The sequence below is a fragment of the Choloepus didactylus genome, chromosome 5 (assembly GCF_015220235.1).
Source record: "Choloepus didactylus isolate mChoDid1 chromosome 5, mChoDid1.pri, whole genome shotgun sequence".
NCBI classification, from domain to species: domain Eukaryota; kingdom Metazoa; phylum Chordata; class Mammalia; order Pilosa; family Megalonychidae; genus Choloepus; species Choloepus didactylus.
The window spans coordinates 77127487-77148354 of NC_051311.1; the positions used below are offsets into that span (position 1 = coordinate 77127487).

Here is a 20868-nt window from a genome sequence, read left to right on the forward strand (position 1 = left end):
AATCAATGCCATGTAGTGAAATGAAAAATTCTGGAGTAATGAAAAATCTCTATCACCCAAACTTTGCAAAGGGATATCTCTTTATCTGTCTTTCCCCTGGAAGGTCTCTTCTCTCCGTATCAGTGTTCACCAAATATTATGGGAAGCACATAGGCAATAACTGTTCCTGGTTCTTTAAAGTGATTGAGGATAAGAAAACGCTGTTTCAGTTTAGCAATTACGTCAGAGTCTACTAAGTGCCATATACTATGGATCTAAAGATGACAGGCTCTTGCCTTTGAGGGGCGTAGAGTCTGAATGAATTTCCTTTGAAAATGCATCTCTTGGCTGAGGGTAGTTTTGTTGTGTATAGGGATTGAATTCTCTTGCCTGTAAATAATCAGCCCCTACTGTATTATGGAGACACAGGTTTAAACTTGGGCCTTCTTTTCCAACTTCTTCAAAGTGACACGCAATACGTAGATGGCTGAAATAACACCGTTGAATTCTCTTAACCATTACACGAATATACTGCAGATAACCCGAGGGTAGTTTTTCTGGTAACTGAGAGTGAAGGGTGGGATCCTGTGTGAATGGAAGGCCTCTTTCCTCCAACCCCCATCTAGGTATCTCTGTGCCAACTGTGGGCCTGCAGCTCCATTGTCATATCTTTTGTTTGCAGGACACACCTTGCTGGAAGAGAGCCCCATGCTCAAGTAGAGGCCAGGTGTTCTAGCAATTGAAAAACTGCCAGAGAAATGCAGGTAATTCAGCCACTGAGAACAAACCAACCTTAGAAAAGGAGCCTTCCAGACAGTCAGGGCTCCAAGTCCTTCTAATTGCTGCCCATGCATCAACTTGACTAAGCCTTTCAAACATGGATTATCTCGATACAATCTGCAATCAATTTTAGACTTCCTCTGTCATTATGTAAATGGAGTAGGTAATCAGGCATAACAAGCAATAACCAACTCTCAGTTTACAAGGTGTTATATCACTTTGTTTTAATTGTATGATTTATCAGAACAACAACTATTAACATACAAAGTACCATTCAGCTCAACTGCAGGTATAGGCAGTGACAAGTTTTTAATTCTTAGAAGAATCACTTATTCCCACCATCTGTCCAGACACATTAACCTAAGGACAAGTTTATAAATAGCAAACACGGTTTTTCACATTACAACTTTCTCAAGCATGTATATACAGGTGTGTAGTCCTGCTGATGGCTTTCCACAAGCTCTTTCTGTCCTTGCTGTCCTTGATGCATACATTCTCTTGACATGGGTAGGGGTAGTTACTTCTGCAGAGCAGATTTTTTTTTTTTTTTTGGTCATTCACAATTTACAATATGCCCTGAATCAGTATTACTCTTTACACTTAGAAATGGTAATATTTGAAATGAAATGTCTCTGCAGCACAATTCCTTGTGTCTTCTGGTAGGTCCCACCATTACCAAAGAGCTTTTAGTCGTAAGCATTCTCTTCGGACAACAGTTATGCTCCACTCTTCGGTTTCAGAGGTAACACACCCTTTTTCTAGCTTGCTGCATTAACCCCTGGCTTCAAGTCACGGTGATGTAATGAGGGTGGGGTGTACTGGCAATCAGTATGTTTCCTTATCACTATTTACAGCCATTTAAAATCATACAGTTGTTAATCCAAATCTGAATACCTTTTTTGAAATGTTCACAGTGCAGTATTTTTGTGGCCTAACAAAACTTTGCTTGTATCATTAAAAATAAACATTTTTTATAAAAATATAATACTTTAAATGTTTACATGGACAAAACCAGAGTATTCTATGCCACATGCACTCTACAGTAGTAAGCACAAAATTCCACAGAAGAAAACACCACAAAAGTCCTGCCCAGAAATACTGTGTATCCAAGTGAAATGGTTAGAGCTTTCAATTGCCTTTTTAATTTTGTTCATTTCTCAATGTCCTAATGCAAAAGTGGACCCATCAAAAGTTCTATTGTCTCCAATAATTTGTGGGGTGGGAAGCTGCCACCTGAAAGAGAAGCTAATATTTCCAGTACATCCATCCTTCCTTTGCTTTACATACGGGGCAGTAACTGGAATGAGTAAACCTCTCAGTCGGATGTATTCTGCTGTAAAAACATGCTGAGTTACCTTAAAAAATATTTATTATCACAAATTACTTGTTTTACTTTCAGAATTGTCATTTAGAGGAAAAAAAATACAGATGAAACATCTAAATGTCCATATTCCTCAGATCAGAACAGTATTATTTCTTAACAGTTGATTTTTAAATGGCAACGAAATATTTCATCATGACTATGCTATTTTATGAAAGCATTCTTAATGTTTTCTATGTACAATATGCAAATATCCCTATTAATTTATAAACACATTTTGTGTCACGCTATTTTGAAACTTTGCATTGTCTATGGATGTTCCTCCAATAAAAGGAATGTGTACACAAACATTTAAAAGGGAATGTTTGCCAAGTGGATGAATGACAACATTAGTGATGAAAAATGCTAGTGACCATACAACACAAAAAAGTTCTTTGAAAGACTTTCTAGTCTTTCTGAGTGAGTGGCCTGGTCCTGGAGCTGGCATGGTCATCCTGGACATCGCCACCTCTTCTGAATTTCCTGTGATCAAGAAGCCCTCAAAATGCATAGCCTCCGTTCCTTGTATGAAATCAGTTGAGACCCTGCCTTTTTTTTTTTTTTTTTTTTTACATTTCAACCCAGAATTCAGGTTTTGGCCTCCAATGTGACAGGAGTGTCATTGCAGTTTGCAGCACTGCTGATGGGCACTGCCCTGGGGGACCAAGCCTCTGGTTCCAGGAGCTGATTCAGATGCTTTGTCAGACGAGGAATTCCAGTCATTTTAAATAACAACGTAAAATTCTGTCGTAGTGCAATTTTGGCAACAGCAGAAAATGTCGGATGGCCTTTCAAAAGCCAGACAGTGAAAAATACATCGGTAGAAGTGTGGACTGTTGTTTGAACTATGACTCTGCTGTTTCTGGAGCAAGGCTGGTGGTGTCTCCTTCAGGTGTCCACCTCGCCGTCAACGTCATCTTGTGACAAGAGAGAAGGATACGGAGCGACGCATTTTACGTTCACGTACGTAGCGTTCACGTGGACATAGTGCTCCCCGATGAAAGTAGAGAATATTGCTGATATCCTGGAGACCAGTTCAGAGAAGGATGGGCGCATTTCGGCTTTAGGGTGCCAGCATTTTAGCATGACTTCATACCTGACTCAGAAAGAAAGAAAGGCTGTGAGAGACTCCTAGGAGGTGAGCATTTCAGTAAAAATAAAGAATATAAGCAATACAGAAGATTCTGTCAGGATTCCTACTTACAGGGGATCTGGGCAGTATTCAGGCTGTAAGAGCCTTCTGCCTTGCAATAGGTAAACTGTGATGTCGAAGGTGTTTACGTCGGGATAAGGTGGTGCTCCTCTTGTCATCAGTTCCCAGAGAAGCACTCCAAAGGACCACTAGTAAAACAAGAAAAGGAGATTCCTGGAGAGAGAACTGGGACCACACAATTATGAAACCTAATCTCCCTCACTAGGTTTTATAACCAAACTTGGCTTTGCATATTCAATATTATTGCTATTTTGGGCAAAAATTTCCTTAAAGGCAATCACTAAGTGATAACATTTTAAGACCTGTCTAAAACAGAATCAGATAAAGTTTAGATTGTAAATAAATATAATGTATTCAAAACAGAGTATCTGAAATCTACAAGACAATTAAGATTCATCTGTAGAGAGTAGAGTACGTTTGACCCTTGTAGGGTCAAAGCACTATTATGTTTCTCTGCATCACTAATGTGTTTTTCTCCTTCTCTCTTTCAGTAGCTTACATTTTAGATTGTTTAGTCAAAGAAGATAAAAGAAGCCTTTTGGAATCTAAATTTGTGGGATTTCAAAATGAATGAAAATACTCGTTAAGAAATTAACTATATCTAAAACATTAATGTTAAAAGGGAAGATCTAAGTCAGTATAAGTAAAAATCCATATTAAAAATCAGAAAAACCTGGTAGGTAACAAGGTTCTTATTGAAAATTAATTTCAGTAACATAACATTAATTTGAAAATGCCAAAGTACTTGATTAATACAAAACAGCTGTATCAGTACTTTATAGCAGAGATCCCAGTGATATGGAAAGGTTAAGAGACTTGCTAAAAATTCCCAGTAAATCTGAATTCACACTGGGATGAACATTTGAGTTCTTGACTCTTGGGTCTTGCTTGGTCTCCTGAACTTCACTAAATATGCAGTTTCTTGATTTAAAGCACTCTATACACAACAGATCAGGTCATACTTAGTATCTCCCCCTGGATGTGTGCCAAGGTGAAATGATACGAGAGTAAGTCAGCATGTGCAGGTCACGCCTGTGCAGAGGGCCCTGGAAACCAGTTCTTGCTGAGCAGCACTTTGAGGCCACCCAGAGACAAGGATGCATGTGGGGGGATAAAGCAGGCCCTGATTAAAACTGAGACGCAAAAGTGTAGCTTGTAGAGCTCAGCAAGGAGAATAAAGCATGCGTTTAAGCACTGCGATTGAAAGAATGTTGGTAGATCACATCATTGCATCATCGTCACTAGTCTCCATTAATGCCTCTTTCTCTTTGCCCAGGTGCAAGACCTCTTTAAGGCTACTGACTGCTTTGATGCAAAGAGAAAAACAAACCCCTCCTCAGGTAGGAATTACATAACTCCTGTTTTCTTCAGCCTTTCAAAATTGAAGTTTTCAAAGCCTGAAGATCTTAGTAACGTAGGACTTCATTATGTTTCTTCAAGTTCTAGAATTTGTATTAAAATTTATATAAATTTAAAACAAATACCTACTGACCCTTGATCATATATTCCAAGTAGGTTACTGTCCTGTTACTGGATAGGTTATAGAGTTAAGAGTATAATACAAATAACTGTAACACAGAACAATAAGATAATGGCTGTGATATAGAGCAACAATATAAAAGAGGTACAGAGTGTTGTGAAAGGTCAAAGAGATAATAGTGGGGTACTGAGAAAGGCTTCATGAAGAAAGTGAAAGTAAGGGGGGTCTCGAAGAAGAGTGAGGATATGTTTCATAGGCACATGTAATGAGGGCAGAAAGAGAGTTCTGGATGGAAGAAGTGGTTGGTTGGGAGGGAGTGGGGACAGGCCTGACGCTACACCTGTGTTATTTAACCACGGCAAAATAGGTTCAAATAGGCGCTTTGCTTGAGGTGTGCAGCAGGTGAAGGGAGTGGGATAGCTATGGTTGAAATGGGGCTGTGCTGTGAGGTTTTGAATGCTGAAAGCAGTGGGCACAGGAAGTTTCGCTGAGAGAGGGGACATGACTGAGTTATGCCCCAGGAGATGCATCTGTAGAGATCCCCTAGGAGGTGGAGCCACAATATGGAGACCAGTTAGGAGGTTTCTGAATTAGAATAGGTGAGGAGTGGTATTGCATATTGGCAACACTGAAGCCCTATGAGATGCAACTCCTGAATTAGGGTTGTGGAAGAGAGTATCTGTCATATAATCCGCCAGGCACAAGCATCGTATTCTTTAAAAACATTTTATTTAATCCTATAATAATCTGTAATGTAATTGGTTTTACAGATGTTTTAAAGATGAGGAAACTAAAGTTCTGAGAGGTTGATGACTGGTCTGTGATCAGGTCTCCCCAACCTATAGCCTAGGTTATTGGTGGGTCTGGAGAGAAGTTCACAAAAGAGCAGAGTTGGGTAAATTTTGGTAAATTTCAGAGGAATTACAGAACTCAGGCAATAACTGGGTATTACAAGACAATCGGAGGGCTCATGGGACAGGAGAGTGAGAGGGAAGAAGTTTCCAGAAAAAGCATTGCACTGTCTGCATTCTGAGCTCCCCTTAAAGTGTTGGACTGATGGGACAGTGGAGGGAGGAGGCAGGGATGGAGGAGAATGATGCTGATCAAGAAGACAATGGCCAAAGTGTGTGTGGGGACAGAGGGAGGACGGAAGGAAGTGTATGATGTTTGTGCATTAGAAATGATGGAGACAAGTTGCTATTCATGCTTACTGTGACATTGGCCAAGCTATTTTGAACATCTGAGTCCTAGCTGGCAGCTCAATCCTGCAGAACTTTATCAAAGGTGAAGATTGAAGCAGTTATTAGATGTGTGCTTTAGTTTCTTGGCTACTAAAACAAATACCAAAAAATGGGTTGGCTTAACAACAGGTATTTATTGGCTCACAGTTTTGAGGCTAGGAGAAGTCTAAAACTGAGGCATTGGCAAGGCAATACTTTCTTCCCAAAGACTGTGGTGTACTGGGGCTGGCTGCCAGCAATCCTGGGTCCTTGCCTTTTCTGTCACATGGCAATGCACATGCAGTGTTTTCTCCTTTCTCTTCCAGGTTCCACTGACGTCCAGTTTCTGGCTGCTCCCTGTGGCTTCTCTTCCATTTCCAATTTCCTTTGTTTATAAGGACTTCATTCATATTGGATTAAGGCCCACCTCATTCGTTTGGGCACACCTTAACTGATAAAATCTTCAAAGGTCCTATTTTCTAATGGGTTCATACCCACAGGACAGGGGTTTGAACATGGACATGCCTTTTGTGGGGGACATGATTCAATGCCCAGCAGTCTACCCTCTGGATGCCCAAAAGACAATTTCTTCCTTCATGCAAAATGCATTCATTCCATTACAACGTTCCCAAAGCCTTAAGTCATTTCAGAAACAATTCTAGGTACAAAGTCTCAAAATCAGTTATGGTTGTAGTCTGTCCTGGGGCAAAATTCCTCTGTCAGAGGAAACTGAAACTTGGAAAGCAAGATCAAAAGCTAGCAACTCCATTATTTCAATTTCTGGGTGTTATCTGTGGATTGATGTTTTGTCTTCTGGGCCTGCTGGAGTGGCATTCCCAAACACTGGTGTGTAGAGCATCAGAATGGCAGCCAGGCTCTCAGCGAATGCAGGGGCACAGGCCCCACCACTTCCAAGCATTGGGGTGGCAGCATGCTCCCTGAACCTTGGGGCATAAGGCCTGCCCCCTCCAAGCACAGGGGAGGACTTGCCCTTTCACACACATGGGTGGGCCTACTGTCTTGGCCCAAGGAGACCTTGTCCAGATCTTTGCTTCCAAGTTTCTACCCTTGAAGTTATTCTTCCTTCAATTCCTCCCTTCTCAGTCCCTTTTAGGCACTGTGTCTGTTCATACAAACTTCCCCAAAAACTTGTTGGCTTTGCATGCAGTTCCAGGGGGTTTAAACTAATCAAACAAAAGAACTTTCCAAAGATCCTTCCTGCATAGCTCATTTCCAATCTCGACTTCCACTGAAATGGCAGAGTGGATCCATGTTCAGTCATACCCTCTTTAGCAAAGGGTTGTTCAGTGAAACACTCACATGGAAACCTGTCCTCTGGGAACTTACTTCCCAAAAGCTCAGGGGTCCTTGACAGAGCCGCTTCTGGCCCTGGTCTCAGAGTATGCTACCTGGAAGGGCTGAGAATTTTCAGAATGTTCAATTCCTGGTTTCTCTGTGCTTAACAGTCCAATCTTCAGATTAGCTCTTTCCTATCTCATTTCACTAATAAGCTGCAAGGAGAAACCAGGCTGCACCTTCCACACTTGGAAATCTCCTCAACTAGATATCCAAGTTCATCGCTTGCAAGTTCTGCTTTCCATCCAACATAATTTTGCCAAATTCTCTGGCACTTTATTAATAAGGATCATCTTTTGTCCATCTTCCAATGACACATTCATTATTTCCTTCTAAGGCCTTGCCAGAAGTATCTTTAACATCCATATTTCTACCAACATTCTGTTTATAATGAATTATGTATTCTCTATGATACAAACATTCTCCACAGCTGTCACTCATTTTTGAGCCCTCACAATTCTTCCAGCTTCTACCCATTATCCAATTCCAAACCCATTTCTACATTTTTGGGTATTTACAATTACAGCACCCCATTTTCCAGTACCAAAAACTGTTTTAGTTTCCCAGCTGTTAAAACAAATACCATATGGTGGTGTCTTCTCCTTTCTCTTCTGAGCTCCATTGACTTCCAGCTACCTGACTACTCCCTGTGGTTTCTCTTTCATGTCCAATTTCCTTTGTTTTAATGACTTCAGCCATATTGGATTAAGAGCTGCCTTCATTCAGTTTGGGCACACTGTAACTAATATCTTCAAAGGTCCTATTTACAAATAGCTTCACACCCATAGGACCAGGGGTTGGGACATGAACATGCCTTTGTGGGGAACATGAGTCAATCCCCAATGGTGTGAGAGACTGTTATAAGCTGTAAAAAGTGATAGGAAGGGCTGCTACTGTAGACGAGGCAAGTAAGGAAAGGAGCAATTGAATTTGAGCATTCCAAAGTAGATAAATTGAGATATGATCTCAAAACCATGATCCATAAAAGAAAAAAAAAAACTGATAAATTGATAAAATTTATAAGAAAATTTAAAACTTCTGATCTTTGAAAGACATTGCTAAAACAATGAAAAGACAAGCTGTAGACTGGAAAAATAGTTGCAAAAACACATATGTGATAACACATACCCATAACCAGAATATATAAAGAACTGTCACAACTCAATAATAAAAAGACAAAGAACCCAATTTAAAACACATACCAGAAAACATATTCTAATACTTTTTAAAAAGGGCAAAAGATTTGAATAGACACTTCCTTTCACCAAAGGAAATAGACGGATGGCAAATGTGCACATGAAAATATGCTCAACATTATTAGTCATTGGGGAAATACAAATTGAAAAGAAAATGAGATATAGGTTATAGTGATAACCTATTCAAATGCCCCCCCCCCCCCCAACAAAACAAAAGAAAACAAAACACAACTGACAATACCAAGTGCTGATGAGGATTCCAAATAACTGGTAGGAATACAAAACGATACAGCCACTTTGAAAAGCAGTTTGGTAGTTTCTCAGAAAGTTAAGCTGCATGCTTTACAACCCCATAATCCTACATCCAGTTATTTACTCAAAAGAAATAAAAATTGTGTTCATACAAAAATCTTTAAACAAATACTATAGCACTTTTATTGGTAATTGATCAAAACAGGAAAGAAACAAATGTCTTCAACTGGTGAGTGGAGAAACAAAATGTGACACTTCTGTACAATGGATTTCATATCAGAAATAAAAAGGAATGAAGTACTGATACCTTTGACAATATGGATTTTCATATGGATGACTCTCAAATGCCTTATACTGAGTGAAAGAAACCAGACTCAAAAGGCTACCCTCCTGTATGATTCCTTTTATATGACATTCTAAAAAGGTACAACTATAGGACAGAAAACAGATCAGTGGTGGCCAGGGGCTGGAGATAGGATAGAGGTTGACTATAAGAGGGCAAAGGAAATTTTCTGGGATATTGGAGGTATTCTATTTCCTGATTGTGATACTGCTTATGCAACCATATGCACTTATCGAACTTGCAGAGTTGCACATTAAAAAGGGTGAAAGTAGGTAAACTGCATAATGGTGATCCCAATAGAAATAAGAAGTAAGAAATTGCTGGTTTGGCAGGAAAGATCTTGATTTTGGATATGGTAAATTTGTAATGCTGATGAAGACATTGAAGTAGAGAGATTCAAAGGTGATTGCTGTTGGAAGTGGCTGCAATTGTTGCCAAACCCTGAAGACAAAAATCCTGGGGGACAGCTACATGCAGAAGGTGAGAGAGGAAGAGAATTCAGTGAAGGGGAAAGAAAACAAAACCAAGAACAGGAGGAAAACCATGTGGTGCTGTGTCCCAGAAACCAAGGGAGGAGGAAATTTCAAGAAAGAAGGGGTGCTTAATAGTGAAACATGCTAGAATGACGCAGGAGGACAAGGACTGAGAAAATCCAGCTGTACTGAGCAACTGAGAAGTCAATCCTAAATTTAATGAAAGCATTTACACTAGGTATGAAATACTGTAAATACAGGGCATGAGTAATTTCAAGTGTAATGACACTCCAATTGTGTTTGAATGGGCTTACCGAGTATTGAGACTTTAGCCAAAATTCATCTGGGCGTTAGCTAGAAATTGGACCTATACACAAACAGGCAAGTTTTTGCTTGTAGGTATTAATATACATACAGTTTACTGTGTGCTTTTGGAAGTGGTCCATGTCAAGATTCAACAGACATGGCTATCATGGAAATGGCATGTTATGAAAATTTATCTATGCAATCAATGATCATTTGCCAAAGCAGCATTGTGTATGGATTACTCAGATGCACCCTTTATGGAGTACAGTATAATGTCTTTCAATGAGAGGGAGAGAGAAACAGCCCAAGAAAAATAGCACCATCCCTTCTGTTGAAGCCTATGAAAATTTCCGGTTAAGTATTCAAGTAACCATTCTTCTGGCCTCTACTTTTCTCAAATCATGTTACAGAATGAGGAAAGATTGCAATTTAATTGGATTACATGTCAATGTTTCCATGTGGTTAGAGAATACATTCTAGGCACCTTAGTATGGTTTTCAAGGAGCTCTATGATCTAGTATGAGTATAGTTTTCCCAATGTATTTGCATAACTTCCCTCTGCATCTTTCACCCTTGACACATCACTCACTACTTATCATTTCCGTAGAACTTTAAGGACACTTATACTTTCCTGCCCCTTTGCTTCACCTGGATTGGTATGCTTTATTTTATTGCCCCACCTAGTCTCCCAGCTGCCTAATTCTAAACCTGCTATCCTTTAGGCCCATTTCAAAGACAAAAGGTGTAGGGGCGATGTGGTGTATCTGGCTGTCCAGGTGAATGCCTCTTCCACCCTCAGGGCTCAGGGATATGCCTCCTGAAGCTTGGGCTGTGAGAGGAGGATAACCTCTGCAGATAAAGGGCAACTCTTTTCTAGCTAGGCACAGGGATAATGCTCTCCCTGCTACATCTTCTCAGTGACACCTTCCTGATTTCTCCAGCTGCTGCTCTTGAGCCCTTGGAGGCAGAGCTATCCCGGTCTACTCTGTGTTATTGTTACTGATGCACATGTCTTCCAAAGCTCCTGGAGGACAGGGTTAATGCCTGGTTTGGTTCTGGGCTTCCCAAAGACCCCGCTTGGTGCCCAGGTTGACAAATGATTTTGAACAAACTAGTGAGTTTATGAAAACATACCATGGGTACCTGAAGAACATCAAGTCCACTTTTACATGTGAAGAAAACAGAAATTAGTGGTGTTGAAGGTTTTTTCTTTTAAATAATAACTAAAGTTGAGTATGAAAGAGAGTAAAAGAGAAGAAGGTTAGGGATGATCAATACATTACCACATCTGACTTGGTGGTAAACTTCTGAGTTTGCAGACTTTCTAAAGCCATCCATTTCACTGGCAGTTTGGCACCTGTTTTGTTGTGCACACTATAGTATTCTTTATCGTACATATCTCTGGCAAGACCAAAGTCAGCCACCTTAACAGTGAATTTTTCATCCAGCCTACAAAAATGACAAAAAATTATTGGTAACTGAAATAGAATAATTTACAGTGATGCTGAATATCCATGGATTAGAACAAGTGACTTAAGTATTTGAAATCCATAACTTCTGAAGGGAGTGCTCTATCTGGCCTCTATTGACTAATACTAAATTACAATGGAGTTCTTAAATAAAATTGCCTGACATTTATATTACAAATTCAACAGGCCCAAGAAAGGAATCATGAATGATGTGGCACAATAATATCTTTTTGTTTTAATGCAGATCTGGAGAAACTGTGAAACTGGCTCCCCTCCCAGATTTTCCTTGGTTGCTAAATAGAACATGCCAACTGGCTACCCAAAGCAATCACCAATTTTCACTGTCGACTTATTAGCAATACCGGGTTTTATGGGGGAGACATGACAGGGGACTGTATCTTACTTTTTCACTCTGAAATTGTGTTAGGTGAGGACATAAAACTTATATATCCCTCCACCGAGGTAATGGAAAAATAGGCTAATAGTAAAGCATCTAAGAAAAATAGCAAGGTTCAACAAAAATCAATTTCCACTATCTGTGGCTCTGCATCCTTGGTTTAAACTGGTTTTTATGTTGTTACATTTACGAAAACCAAGGTAGGAAATTAATAGCACAGCTCTTTCATTCACACATATCATAAGTCATGAATCAGTGCTGTGCAAGGAAAAGCACTGAATCAATTACAAACTGTTGACTGTTGTATTATACAACCCAGGCAGCCAGACACAAATAAAGTTCTTTGTATATTCATTCCCAAATACCATTTTTGGTAGGGCTTAGGCAGGCTGACTTCAAATCCACTCTTGGGAAGTTACAATATATTGGTATTTGTGTTACCGGCCCTCTCTTTTTCACTGTAAAATGCTGAAGATCAAATTCTCCCTTCCAAACACTAATGCAGCATGAAACCACAATATGGGGGGGGGCTACTGGTGGGAAGGACCAAGAAAAGCAAAAGTATACAACAGCTGTTTAAGACCCCTCTGGAGAGTTCCTTTTAAATTCTCAGTTTGATAAAGCCTGAAAGCCCCACCCACATTCCCAGTGCTTACCCATCAATTTAAAGTGATAAGGGAAACAAAGGACTTTTGCATAAAAGGAGAAAAAACTCTTGCTAGCACTGAACAGTGGGAAGCAGCTTCTTCCTTGTCGCTTAATTTGAACTGTGGGCGCGGAGATTCTTATACTTACATACAGTTTCTTGCAGCCAAGTCTCTGTGGACAAACTTTTTGCTTGCAAGATATTTCATGCCTTTGGCTACTTGAAGACCAAAGCCAATGAGATCTTTTACAGTTGGGTTCTGCAATCAGAGTGAGTTGGAAAAGCATAAACTAAGCATATACTGTTGTAACTCTGATCTCAGAACTCTGATTTTTTTCTGAGAATATGTTGTCTCAAATAAATAATTTGTGCCCCTGTTGATAACATCAACCATTTTTTAAGTACCTACTGGATGCAATGCAGTAACTAGGCTAGATGTTCCTGTATATTATGTCTAATCCTCATATATTCTTGTAAGGCAGGTGTTACCGGCTCCATTTTCCAGATGGGGAAATGCAGGCTCAGAAAAAAATAAATGGCCGCAAATCACTTAGATGATAAGTGGTGGAGTCAGGATTTTAACCTGAGTCTGTCAGGCTCCAAAACCCACACCTTAATGAAATGAATCACATGGATTGGCAAGCTATGGAAATGCAAAGTAGCTCACCAACAGGTATGAAGCACCAGCCACAACTCCTGTGGCTGGATCCACAAAGAGAACAGGAAATCCCTTTCTCTACAAACCACATCCACAAAATTGGATGGACAGAAGGAATGCCTATAGTGATGACCAGCACAATACGTGACATCACAGGGACCCGGCTTGGCCATCAGGAACAGGGTGTCTCTTTTTCAGCAGTCACGGTGGAGTTTGTGAGCCCAGGAAGTAGAGACACAGTCAGTGGGGGCCCTGCAAGAAGGGCTGCAGTCCCCCATAATGCACACAGCATATGGAGAGCGCTGTTCCTTGTGTTTTAGGCTTCTCTTTAAGACATGTCTACATTAGTAGTCGTCATCAATATCAACTTCTTGGGTTATAAAAGACCATGATATCGGATAAGAGGAAATCTCTATTATGCTTTAACCCTGGAAGGATAATCCCTACTTCCAAAAGTAGAGAACCTAGCATATTCAACCAAATTAACTTGTCAGAGTAATGACAGGGGTTAAAGTGGGAAAATGGGATCTGTCAGGGCAGCTTTGTGCTCTGTAAGGTAAATTCATCTTATCTGCAAAAATTCACTGCTAGGGGTGATTTTATTCTCTTGGCTGAATGAATATAAGGCACTTCTTTATCTTTCTATAGCCTATTTTTTTGAGGAACTAGGCTCTCTGTTTATAAAGTTGTTTTTGATCAAGAGTAAAGCTACTCCATTACCTCCCAAAGAGACCAGGACAGTGGGAGCCAAGGAGGAGCCTGTGGCACTGGGACTTCAGATCTGGGGACTGCCCCCTCGGCCTTCCCTGGCTCTCGCCGGGTCAGCACTTGCTCACTCTTTAGGTCCTAGCATAAATGTCACTAAGAACATTCCTACTCATAAGAGCCTAAGAACCTCTTCTGTAACACTGCTCATTCACTGAGTAAATACTTACTGAGGGCCTATATAGTGAACTCTATTTTAGGTGATGGGCTATAGCAGTGAATGAAACACAGAGAGGTGCCTATCCTCATGAGCTTTGCATTCTAATAGTGTGTCTGTACATATATACATGTATACATACACACATACATACATACATATATAATTGCTTGTTTATTGTCTAGTACAACACTGTCCAACAGAAATATAAGCCACATGTATAATTCAGAATTTTCTAGTAGCTATATTAAAAAAGTAAAAAAGAAACAGGTGAAATTTATTTTCACGTTTCAATCCAAAATATTTGAAATATTATCATTTCAACATATAATCAATATGAACAATTATTAAAGTGATTTTTATATACCTTCTTTTTTTCGTATGAAATCTTCAAAATCTGGGGTGTATTCTACACTTACAGCACATCTCAGTTCAGAGTAACCACATTTCACATGTGACTCATGGCCACCCTACTGGACAGCACAGGCCTAGTATATCAGATAACAACAGGTGTCATGGAGAGAAATAAAGAGACAGACTGAAGGCATGAGGGTGGGGTGGGTCCGTTGCAATCTCGAACAGGTCAGGGAGGTAGATATTTAGGGGAAGAGTGTTCCAGGTAGAGGCAACAACAGTGCAAAGGTCCTGAGGTAGAAGCATGCATGGCAAATTTAAAGGGACTCTCTTGTGATGAATTGCTCAATGTCTTCCCTTCTAGGAGTTAAAATTCCATGTGGTCTGAGGCTGGTTCTGCCTCTGTGTCTCCTGTGCTGCACTCAGTTTCTGGCACGTAGTAGGCACTTAATAATGACTAAACAGGTTATTTATACCTATCAGGAGAGTGGTAGAGCAAGACTGCTTGCAGACAGGTAAGATTCATTGCCCCCAGAACACCCTTCCAGGTATCACTATCTTCCTACCAGGATAGAGGATTTTGAGGTGCAGGTGAATTGAATCAGCTGACTTATATCTGAATGATGCCAACATTTTACATGCATATCTTTGGCTAAAAGCTTTTGAAAGGGTTCAAAGTAGGCACATTTTGAAAGGCTGGCTTATAGCTAGGTCACCAGTTAGTAAACTTAACAATGCACTTACGTGAGTCTCATTTCTAATGAAATTTCGAAGATCTCCATGTTTCATGTATGGTAGGACCACCAGGGGAGACCCCTCACTTCGAAGGCAGATTCCCAAGAGCGAGAGAACATTGGGATGACTAAAGTCTTTCATGATGATCCCTTCAGTCAGAAACTGGGAAACTTCTCCTATATCAGTGATTCCTGAGAAATCCAGCAGTGGAGACATTAATTTCATTATGGAACAACAGATATTGTGTAAAGTTCAGACAGAAGAACAATGGAATGTATAACCACTGGGCTAACTCTTGTCTTGAGAGCTCATCTGCAGAGTGATTTTTTTATAGCACATCTGAGTGAATGATGTCACCCTGCACTATGCCTTCAAGTCACCAACTACATCCATCTCCATAAGACAGAGGACAGCTCTCAGTTTGTCTCATACAGAACGAACAGTTGGTCTCATATAGAAACAGGATAGAGAAGCAGGCCAGGCCATTTTTGTAGTAATTGTCTAGGGCAGGAAAGGCAAACTTTTTCTGTAAAGGGTCAGATGGTAAATATTTGAGACTTTGCCAGCCACAGAGTCGCTGTTGCAACGACTCAACTAAGTGCAAAAACAGTCATAGACAATAAGTGGCTGCATTCCAATGGACTTTATTTACTAGATCAGGCAGGGGGCCATAGTTTGTCAACCTCTCCTCCAGCAGAATCTGAAGACTAATCACCCTATGGTATCAAAATAGGTATCTTTGGTATAGAAATTTCTAATCACTTCCACGTAGAGATACCTGGGGCCAGATACTAGTTCAGCATTAAAGAAGAATTACCAATCTTTAATTTCCAGTATCTCTTTGGCATTAATGATAGTGCTGGTATTCTTTTAAAGATGCAATGTATTCTGAGGCCCAGAAAAGCCAGCAGAGGTGAATAAGGACTGAGTAGATAATGCAGATCAGACTGAGTAGATAATGCTGATCAGGGACAGAGAAAGATTTCTTGGTATTAGGATCGTTCTGAGTACAACTTGCAGAGTGTTCCTCTTTCTTGAGGCAAATTTATTGATAACCATACTAACTCTGTCACAATTTGTAGTCAGATATCATGTAGATTGTTTTTTACCTCATGGTCAGACTTCCAACAAAATCAACCATACAGAACACTGCATAGCATGGACATTTACAGTAAAAAAAAGGCTGAAATGGTTCTGGCAGTAATGTATCTTGCATGAAAATCTCCATTTGCACACTTAAAGCTTATTAATTTCAATATAAAACTTATATTATGATTGGCTAACATTTTTCAGGCTGCTGCAAATTATAGCAGAAATTTAGAAATGGGGGTAGAAAAAGCAGCACATATGTGAGATCTGTCAGCAAAGGTGGAGACAGGAAAACTTTAGTATATGGAGTACACTGGGTTGTACAAATATAGTAATTTATAGCAATAATTATAGCTCTGGGTCATCAACAAAGACAGTTTATTTTGAAACCATTCCCTGTTTCTTAACTAGAGTATGCAATTCATTTTAAAAATATTTTCTCAATAACTGCTAAATTTTAAAACAATATCTGAGCAATAAAAGGGGATAAGCTTTCGTTATTTAGGAAGTTCACTGATGTGGAATACCTCATTCCTGAAAAATGTGAATAAATGAAGTATTACCACACTTATGCTTTTTTTATTTTCTGCCAGCATGGTTTTCTCCTGTTTGTCTTATTTCATTTTTTTATCTTGTTAATGGGAGTTGTGGTTAAAAAATCATTATAGTGATGCCTTTGGTAAATGAGTCATTACTACTGCATGTGCCAACATGCTTCCAATAGTTTCCATAAATGTCATTTGCAAAACAAATATTATAAGCCAAAATAGTGAAATGATACTCAGTTCATCCCAGAAACTCATTTCTCCTACACCCTTACTTAGGAGGGCTCTGAGGGATAATTTCAGAGGCGATATTTCAGTAAGAGTTTAGAACAGTTTTTCAGGAGTAGACACACAATCCTAGCAGTAGCTGAATTTTCCACAAGGCAAAATGCAAATCAACATTTTATTATAAACTATTTATTAGTTTGCAAACCACAAAAGTGTGTTCCACTGTTAAACAGAATGTAACTTACTATTCAAGGATTTCACAGCACAGTGAATTTTCTTGTCATCACTGTCCAACAAAGTCCCATGATATACACACCCAAAATGCCCTGTGTGAAGGAAACGTGATTAGTGCAGTATTACTTTTAGTTATGCAACGATTATTTATTAAGCCCTCCATGAGCATCATTTCGTTCAATTTTCTATATGGCAAAAAAGTGCATTTATTTTGTACTTTTGATTAAGAAAACTACTGTAAAAAAAAAGACTACTACTGTATGTGTGTATGTTTGCGTATGTATGTAGATACAATTCCAAGGATAAATGCAACATGATTACCTAAAACATGGTAAAAAATGTAGGTGGTATGACTGTTAATAAAGCTAATATAATAAAATGTTGAACTGTAGTGGAACCACTGAAAATAGGACTAACATGCCTCATAACAGAAATTTATTATTTTTAATAGTCAAATAATAATTATTGAAAATGAAAATAAAGTTTTATCCACATGAAGAAATATAATAAAATAAGCTCTCTATACTCCAATAAACTGAAATGAAATTAAAATGTTACTATTAGAAATAAGATTAGCATTATAGAGCAAGGATTTCCCCCATTAGTCACTGGTTAATAAGTAATCCACGCTGGCAGAAACTGAAAGGCAGTTGCCTAAATGAAGCACATTCACCCTGACTCATTCCATCCAGTTCTCTCTGGCTTTAGTCACATAACTTTTCCAATGGTGGCCTTTTACCCAGTGGCAGTAGTTTTTCCCAGAGGTGCCAAATGTCTGATAGCTTATGCATATCATTCATTAATTCAGCCAGCCAGCCAATTCATCCCTGAGTGCCCAGTATGTGTAGGCACTGGGCTACCCGCAACTATGCAAAGATGAATAAAATGACACCTCTGCTCTCGAGTGCCTCACATGCTATTGGAGAAAAACAAGTAAATAAATAATTGTTAATATTTATAAGAACTGGATGGCTAATGAATATTTCTTCGAAACAGGAATGACTCTCATGTAACCCTTCATGATAAAAATAAAAAAAATTCTAATTTTACAAAGTGTAGAATTGGAACATAATTAGTGAGGCCACACAGTCTAAAACTGGTGCAATTATTGGGATTTATAGACTGGTAATAGAACCATATATTACTCTGATGTGAGACATGGGAAAATGTTTGTTAATGGTGAAGCTGCTATTAGTGAGGGAAAAGCATGTCAACTGAAATCTGGAGTGTGTGATGTAGGAATGAGAAGGCCTTGTGTTCGTCTAAGGCAGAATTTCTCATCAGCTTCTTCTGTACCACGGTGGCAGATGCCTGTACTACCTCTTGCAGCTCATATGGAATAAAAGGGATCAGAAGCCATTCATTATTAAGAGTAAAGAAGCTTTTTAGAAAAAGAGGGAAGAGTAGAGTTCATTTCCTGGAGATACTTTTTTTTCCTTCTGGTTGGTTTCTTTCCTGTTAAATATTTCCTCAAATAATGTTTATGCTAGCTGTTTTTGCTGCTCTGGTTGGCTTATTACAAATACTCATTTTTCTTTGTGTAAAGAAATTAGAGTGCATTGTAGGGATGATACATGTGGCTTCAGATCAGAGGAATGCAATAAATTCCCTGTCTTCTGATGCTGTCCAGCAGTGCACCAACTGCTATAAACCGGGACTTCAGAGGCTTAGTCACCATTCTGAAAGTAAAGGAAGACTGGAAGGAGATACGAGGGAAAATACTGGAATTTAAATGAATGATTTTTAAAAGAAAGAATATGGCACCCTCCAAGAAATAATAGTTGCTATTATGAAAAAGGTGAGGAAGGAATGTGATTTATTTCAATTATGCTTGGGAGATTATCAAATTGCCTCAATACACAGGGGCAGAATCCCATCTGGATATGACTTGCAGGACTGCACTTCCGCAAACAGAAACCAAGCGCACTTGTTATCACTGCTTTGTCAGTGGCTTTTACCATTGTCTAAGTCTCTAATCTGCAAAGGCAGAAGATAACATGCTTACTGGAAAACTGTATTTAACAAAAAACTGAGTGGAAATACTTACCTCTTCCTATGACTTCATTGAAATGCACAATCAGGCTACTGGGCCCAATTACTACGTGCTGGACAGCTTGGACCAGCTCTGGATTTAGAGCACTGAGGTCAATGTGGACAGTATTTTGCAGTAATGGACTAGATATATCAGAGTCCCCACTAGTTAGAATGGGGGAGAGGTCCGTCAGAGGATAGTGCACTTGTCTGCATGATCCATTCTGAGATGAGTTAGGAAATTGGTCTGCAAGATAAAGCAAAATTATTAGAAAACAATATTGAAAACTCACTTAGTGGTGACTGCAACAGGGGTAGCAATTTCAACTAATAATGAAACCTGAATTTTAAAATGAAAGAAATGGGGGTTATATCATTGAATGAGGCTAGGAAGACTCTTTACAAAGGAATTTGTTTAATAAAAAAGATAAGAAGCTGGGAAAAGATATGATACTGGCTTATATATACACACATTTTTAAACATTTTTATAAGTTTTCTTTTGAGTAGACTAAGCCTTAACTTTGAAAGTTTGTTTCTTCTCTTCATTTTTCTTTTTATAAATAGTAAAAAGATGTCTTTTGAGAGACTATTATTTATTAATGGAATTAACTAGTATTGCTTAAAACCCATATGTATTCCTGGCCAAGGGGAAAAAAAAATAGAAATATGAATATGTATATATATATATTTGTGATATATATGATTAGAAATATATAATGGCTAGATTTTCAGAACTGAGGGCTTTTCACATTATTGTTCAATTCTCCATCATGTGGTGATGGTACCAGATTTACTATTATTGCCATTTAGGGAAGGCAGGTTATAATTGGATTAGTGTGCCATCCTCATTGTTCAGTTGAGGGCACTTGGAAATAGGTGAGTATTCCTTATAACTTGATCTTTAAAACCAAAGTCCTGTAAGAGTCTCAGGCAAGGTTCCCTTTTGCAAAAAGAAGGCTTTTCATTTCTTGGAAGCTCTGATAGCTCAACCAGGGGTAAGAAATTGTGGTGTTGATAGTGAATTTCTTAATGCTAAATTGGTTATAGAAGCCACTAGTTGTTTTGCCCTTTACTTTGGGATTCGATACATGTCAAGGAGAGGGCATCATAGCAGCAGTAACTGACTTGAAGAAAAACTAGGTAGAGTATTGAAACACACACACACACAGCATGGGGAGGTGGAGGGGTCATGGGAGGGGCCCCTATTGGCACCAACAGATGATATCACTTGTTTGCAAATAAGCAGGAAAAACAGAACTTGTGAGAGGGGCATAAAAAATTGATGATACCTTGACTATTTCTAACTCCACTTAAGCATTTTTAGTATTTTCCACAGTGACCTTTGATTAGTAACAAATCAGCTTGTTCAGAGCAGTAAACCTCAATAACAGTTCCAGAAAAGCTTCTGGGTCCACGTAGGATCATAGCTACACTAGCTAGAAATAGGACAGATGCAACCTGAAGAGAAAGATGTTGAACATCAGGTAAGTACCTGAAAGCCTAGCTGGCTGCCTGTTCCTTGAATCCCAAAGAGTCAGGTTCTCCAAATCTTCCCCAGGGAATGGAAACTCAAATGAGCCTCTCTAAGCTCAGTTCCTTCA

General features: G+C 39.2%; 1 protein-coding gene across 1 annotated transcript in view; it reads right to left on the reverse strand.

Annotated features, from left to right (window-relative positions):
- Nucleotides 1-1240: 1240 nt before the first annotated feature.
- Nucleotides 1241-20868, reverse strand: part of MET (MET proto-oncogene, receptor tyrosine kinase) — a 106367-nt gene continuing 86739 nt past the window's right edge. Inside the window, exons 15-21 of the mRNA XM_037836324.1 lie at nucleotides 19283-19513; nucleotides 17247-17327; nucleotides 15149-15330; nucleotides 12620-12729; nucleotides 11242-11407; nucleotides 3324-3460; nucleotides 1241-3215 (exon numbers count right to left, since the gene is read on the reverse strand). Of these exons, the coding sequence (XP_037692252.1) occupies nucleotides 3008-3215; nucleotides 3324-3460; nucleotides 11242-11407; nucleotides 12620-12729; nucleotides 15149-15330; nucleotides 17247-17327; nucleotides 19283-19513 (1115 nt within the window). The 3' untranslated portion in view covers nucleotides 1241-3007. The remainder of the gene's footprint in view (nucleotides 3216-3323; nucleotides 3461-11241; nucleotides 11408-12619; nucleotides 12730-15148; nucleotides 15331-17246; nucleotides 17328-19282; nucleotides 19514-20868) is intronic.